We start from the raw sequence: 6,224 nt of genomic DNA on the forward strand, positions 1-6,224 counted from the left end.
GGAACCTTGTGATTTGTTTTCAAATTTTAAGTCAGTTGATTTTTATTTAAATATTTTAGGAATGCTTGTTTGTCATCTATACCACCCCTTACAATTAAAGTACTGAATTATATATTGAAAGTGAAATCAATCAGGGAAAAATAAAATAAAATAATTTTATTTATAAACTGAGGTGTTATGGTGGTGGTTTTTTGTTTCTTTTTTCCAGTCAAACTTAGAATATGATGAATTAAAAATTCCCATACGTTAGTGCATGCAGAACTGAGCATATGCTATTATTAATAAGGATTTATTTTAACATGATTTTCTTGGGATTCTACATCAATAAAACTTTATCTGAAGCTTTCCATGATGATTGAATCTTGTGTAAATAGAACCTCTTGTCAGTCGTGTGTTTCCATATTATTGAAGACGAGGATTTGCTTTTGTCTGTTTACAGAACTGTTATTTGTTCCATTAATCTGTTTTCCTCTTCTTTGTCATTTTTTAGAGTGATATTCCAAACAGATTTGAAATGAAAATTCATCGCACAACAATCCTTGAAGATTCTTACAGAAGAATTATAGCTGTGAAGAGAGCAGATTTCCTTAAAGCAAGACTTTGGATTGAATTTGATGGTGAAAAAGGTTTAGACTATGGAGGAGTGGCCAGGGAATGGTTCTTCCTTCTCTCTAAGGAGATGTTTAATCCTTACTATGGATTGTTCGAATATTCAGCTACGTAAGTAATATAGTTCCAGAAGATTTGAGTACGAGGGAAGGCAGATCCATTGTATCTCTCCTACATACTTTAAAAATAGAATTAGTTTAATTTCTTTTTTCTTTTTTTCTTCCTTCCTTCTTTCTCCTCCCTCCTAAACCATATTGGAGGGTTTAATTGATAACAACTGAAATATCCTGTGTATACTATTTTTGCAGAAGTGTACTGGGGAAAGAAAACCTGCCTTTTTGTTTTCTTCAGCAGTAGGTCTTTTCATCTTTGTTTGCACAAACGTACGTCTGCAGCCATCTACTACTTTCAGAACAAAGAGGCAGTATTTAAGAGATAATGCTGAGAAAATAATTCAAACTACTTTAATAGGAGTTAAGCACTTCTATGTGGCGTATCTGTAGCTTACAATGATAATTTGTAGTGTTATTTCTGCTAGGCTAATAGAATCTTCTATTATTTAATAGTATATTGTATTGAGTATTATTTAATTTTGGATTAGTAATTTACTAATCCAAATATTACTTTTCATGAAGTTAAAGAAAAGTTATACCTGATTTAATCAGTGATGTCTTTCAGATCTATGAGTGCTGAACTGTTCCAATTTTTTTTTTTAATTGTGTTTTTGTTTCTTTCCTTCTGCTCCCCTCCGCTTCAGAGATAATTATACTCTGCAGATCAACCCAAACTCTGGACTGTGCAATGAAGATCATCTCTCTTATTTCAAGTTTATAGGTCGAGTAGCTGGAATGGCTGTTTACCATGGCAAACTTTTGGATGGTTGGTATTTACTTAATACAATACTTGGATTGATATTGTGCATATTTTGAGTTACCTTCTGTTCAATATATTTGTTCTCCTTTCAAGCATTTTTCATTCGTCCTTTCTACAAGATGATGCTCCAAAAGCCAATAACACTTCATGATATGGAGTCTGTGGTATGTAATTTACTTTATCGTGTATATTACCATTAAATTTTTCATATTTGTAATTAGTGGCATTGTGGAGATAAAAAATGCTTAATTTGGGGAACTTTTAGGATACATGTTCTTGAGACTGAGTTGTACAGGAATTGAAACTTTCAATGAAAGACAGACTCCAGCCTAAATGAGTTGACAAAAAAGTTGACTAAGTTCGGTGATGTTTCTGAAAATATTTCAGACAGAAAGTTACTTAAAATAAACATAAACATTAGCAGCTTTGAAATCTCCATGTCAACCTGTTTCTTATGTTTGTGCATTTTAATTGTTAAAAAGTAACATATTACCTGTATTCCCAGAGACTGAAAATGGTAGTTAATAATAAAGCATAGTATTTTTAGAGAAAAAACAATCTTTTGTAATTTTAGTTAATTTCCCTCATAATGGATATTACCCGGAGTGGTTTTGGGCAGAATGATTTTTGTTCAGTCTCTAATTTATTACTGTTTCTTTTGTCTCATGAGAATTCTGAATGTAGTTATTATGTGCTTCTGAGTAATAGGATAGTTTTTGTCTTGTCCTTTTTTTTTTTTTAAATACTGTATATCTTAATTTTCATGTCCTAAGTTTCTGAAGTCTTGTCTGATGATAAAGGGAAAATAAAAACAGAGATGAGAGACTGTCTAAAACACATAACTTCAGAACATGCTGTGATGTCCTATTGCAGTGTTGATACATATGATTTCTAGTCCTGAGAATGCTGAGTCTTCAGTTTCAGAAGTCTTTGTAGTTCTTTACAGTTGTAGAGCCTACATACCCAATACAGACTATTTGAGACTGTGGAATTCACTGAGCTGCAACAGAGCCATTTTTAGCTGGAGATGTGACAACTTTATTTCGTATTTACTATTCTGAAATAGCAGGTTGTAACCTTCTAAGATCCACGTGTCACACTGCTAACGAGCAAAGGACTTTCAAGAATTAATTTTCTTTTCATTTTGGTTTATGCTGACAATACTTCATGCTTATGATTGTTGGATGCTTACATATAGAAAAGCTTAATGATAGTTTGTGTTGTGAAGAGAGACTTCCTTTTTGTCTATGCCCATTATGAGAGGCTGCTGCTCATAAAAATACCATTCCATTTCTAACCTGCATGGTGGCTGTTTGGTAAAGGAAGAAAGAAGGATTTATTTACCCCATTCTTTGTACCTGATGCTTACAGTAACGGTGCTTTTAAGGAACGCAATTTAATAACAAACTAAATTTATTTCTCACTGACTCTTAAACTTGAGAGATTAATGATTAAATACAATCATTTTCGAACTGACACCATTCCCCATGCACTTAAATTGGAGCAGCCTTTTTGTGAGTTACTAGCTTATGCATCCTGTTTGAAGGGTCTTTTTATGTGGTCATTTTGCTTTAACAAGCTTTACTGTAGAGGGAATGTGTCCATCAAAGCTTTCGGACTGAAGATGGGAGTTCAGGGTTCAGAGTTCAGCCTTGAGGGAAACAGATATCCAGGTACCAGCTAGGCATTACATTAGTTTGTGAACCTGATGTTGGCAAACAATTCATTCCAATGTGATGTTTTCACAGCAGATTAATTAGACTGGCACAGTTCTTTTAAAATATAATGTGCCACCAAGCACTGAAAGGTTAGCCATCATTCTCCTGGACAGCTGTGATGCTTTAAAGAGGAGTTTCTCTGTAGAAGGAGAACAGATGTCACCTATCTGGAAAGGGAGCGTTATGCTCCAGTTTCTTATGTACCTGTGAGAATACTGATGAAAGTAAATGAAAAAAACAGGAGAAAATCTGATCTATAGTTCATGCTTGGAGAATATATCACATACAAAATGGAAATAAAAGCTTAAATATAGTTAATTACTTTCAATTAAGTATATATAATATATATTAATTATATATAAGTGTGTGTATATATAAATATTATATATTTAAAACCACATTCTCCCTTTTTTTTTTTTTAAGCTCTGCACTTCTCTGCTAAGGCTTCATTGCTATGTGCTTTTCAACATATCTGCTTTTCAAGGTCTTTGAAACATAAATCTTCTGCCTTCAATAATGAGTGAAGTACTTGTTGTTGCCTTTGATGGGCAAGTACTTTGAAATCACTACTGCACTCAGTCTGGAAAAGACTAGGAGTTCTTTTATTTAGTTGTATTTGTTTAAGAAACACTGATTTTTGCTGTGTCTACTTAAGAAAGTCTTTTGTATTCATTCATTAAACTTGCAATTCTCTTTTAGGATAGTGAATATTATAATTCTCTGAGATGGATTCTTGAAAATGATCCAGCGGAACTGGACCTCAGATTTATAGTTGATGAAGAACTTTTTGGACAGGTTAGTATGCATATGTAAATTGGAGCAGGCAAAATATAAAACAAAACATTTGACCTATGAGAACAGTTGCTTAATACCATCTGTATGGTATTAAGAAAACAAACAAAAAAAATCCATCATTCAGTCATGTTGGTCTATTCAACTTAATTCCTTCAGCTGGGACATGCTCATACTGTCCTTTGTTAATCAGGATGTGATGTGATAAAGGACTTGGAAATGAGCACAGCCTTACAAACAATATCTTATACTTTTTTCTTAGCGCTCACATTGAAATGTGGCTGTTGCTGTAAATGCTGTAAATAAGACTAAAATATTGATGGTCCCATTACTTGATCAAGGGGAAACTGATTTTGTCTGATTTGCTGGGAAAGATGCCTTCATAGGGAAATTGTTGGAATCATGAATTGCTCTCAGAGGTACTAATAGGGTTTTTGTTTTGTTTTTCTTGAAGCTGTTCAAGATAACTATGGAATAAATCATTTTGGTTTAGTATAGAAAGTTGTTCAAGATAGATCACATAGAAATACCAAAGTTTTTTTAAATTACATGTGCCAGGAAGATTTAAGTAGGCTAAAGAGCCTTTGACATCTTGTGTAGCTAAATTGATTCCACTTAAGAGTCTGAAATACTACATCTGTAATAAATGGAAAATTTGACATTTGTCTACTGAGGTTCTGATGGTATAAATCAGTTACTGATATAAAAAGAGTTACTGATATATGTGTAAATTCACATATTTACAGGAGGTCATTGCTGACATTGTTCTGTAAGTGTTTTTCCTTGATATTTGCAAATGAAACTTGTTCACTGAACATGCAGTTGGTGAAGCCAGTACTACTGAAAACCTGTATGCAAATTTAAGGCTTTTATTGTAGCCAAATAATAAAAAATTGAGATTGACATGCTGTCATCTGGCATCTCTAAATAATGTATTACAAAAAAATATTTATTCTACGACCTCTGAAACTTGTACTATTTATCATAATTTTCAAATTCTACATTCTTCAAGATTTAGCTGAATTACCTAATATTAACACATGAATTGTTGTACATATCTTACATAAAACCTATTCTGTGTACCTCATCTAGACTCATCAACACGAACTAAAAAGTGGTGGATCAGAAATAGTTGTCACCAACAAGAACAAGAGAGACTACATTCAGTAAGTAGTGGTCACTGTGCAAGGTATCTCTCTGGATAGGCTCTCTAAGAATCAAGCCTATGTGTTGGCTGTTATTAACAAAAGAAAGTCCTTGCTGTGTTATAAATTGTTTTTAATTTAAATATTCACTTTTTTCCACAGTCTTGTAATTCAGTAGGAGATTTGTGAGCAGAGTACAGAAACAAATGGCAGCCTTTAAAGAGGTATAATTTTAAAAACAGAAGATTCGTACAATTTGTTGCATCCAATCTTAAGACAGTTTTTTTAGAATGTGACAGCCTAAAGACCTGTGGTAGTGCTGTTACAGGTATAAAAAAGGCAGTGACACTTTTCAATGGCAGCTTTGAATTTTCTCTGGCTTGAATTGTTTTGGTAAATTTTTACTGAGGTGGTGAATTTGTACTGGAAAATTTGCATATTTCTCAATCCTTGCTGACAGCTTTAGCTGTAATGCAAATTATTTAGTGAATTCTGCATGAATGAAAATGGAATCGGACTAAAATAATTAAATGAAAGTAGCTAGTTTATCCTTATTTGTGTGAGTGATATCACATATCTGATGATCAGAGTTGATGGTTCGGTACAGCATGGTAAAGAAATGTGAAATAAGTCAGAATTAAAGGTTCTGTAACCAGATGGTGAATGACTGAATTTCATTTTCAATTTGATATATTGCTTAAGCTCTGTTTTCTATAACGCATAAATATCATTCTATGTAAACAAAAATGCATAAATAGTATTAACTTGATTTTAAAACCTTCTGTTATGTTTTTTAGGGTTTTTTCGAACTAATACCTCAGGATCTGATTAAAATTTTTGATGAAAATGAGCTGGAGGTAAGCATACTGTAGAAAAGAAAACAAATTGTAATGAAACTTAATGTTACAGACTTAAACTTTGCTTGTTTTTTTCATTTGTGTAGTTACTGATGTGTGGTCTGGGAGATGTGGATGTAGCTGATTGGAAACTACATACAAAATACAAAAATGGCTACAGTGTAAATCATCAAGTTATACAGTGGTTTTGGAAGGTATTGCAAGATTTTTATTTTTGTTGTTTTTTTTTT

The 6,224-nt window shown here is 32.7% G+C and overlaps 1 protein-coding gene across 1 annotated transcript in view; it reads left to right on the forward strand.

Annotated features, from left to right (window-relative positions):
- The window catches only part of LOC104912767 (E3 ubiquitin-protein ligase NEDD4), a 7,375-nt gene that overhangs the window by 791 nt on the left and 360 nt on the right, over positions 1-6,224 (forward strand). The window contains 8 exon segments of the mRNA XM_031555210.1: positions 491-720; positions 1,367-1,488; positions 1,576-1,646; positions 3,900-3,995; positions 5,085-5,176; positions 5,316-5,361; positions 5,935-5,994; positions 6,081-6,193. Of these exon segments, the coding sequence (XP_031411070.1) occupies positions 491-720; positions 1,367-1,488; positions 1,576-1,646; positions 3,900-3,995; positions 5,085-5,176; positions 5,316-5,361; positions 5,935-5,994; positions 6,081-6,193 (830 nt within the window).

Source organism: Meleagris gallopavo, chromosome 12 (assembly GCF_000146605.3).
Source record: "Meleagris gallopavo isolate NT-WF06-2002-E0010 breed Aviagen turkey brand Nicholas breeding stock chromosome 12, Turkey_5.1, whole genome shotgun sequence".
NCBI classification, from domain to species: domain Eukaryota; kingdom Metazoa; phylum Chordata; class Aves; order Galliformes; family Phasianidae; genus Meleagris; species Meleagris gallopavo.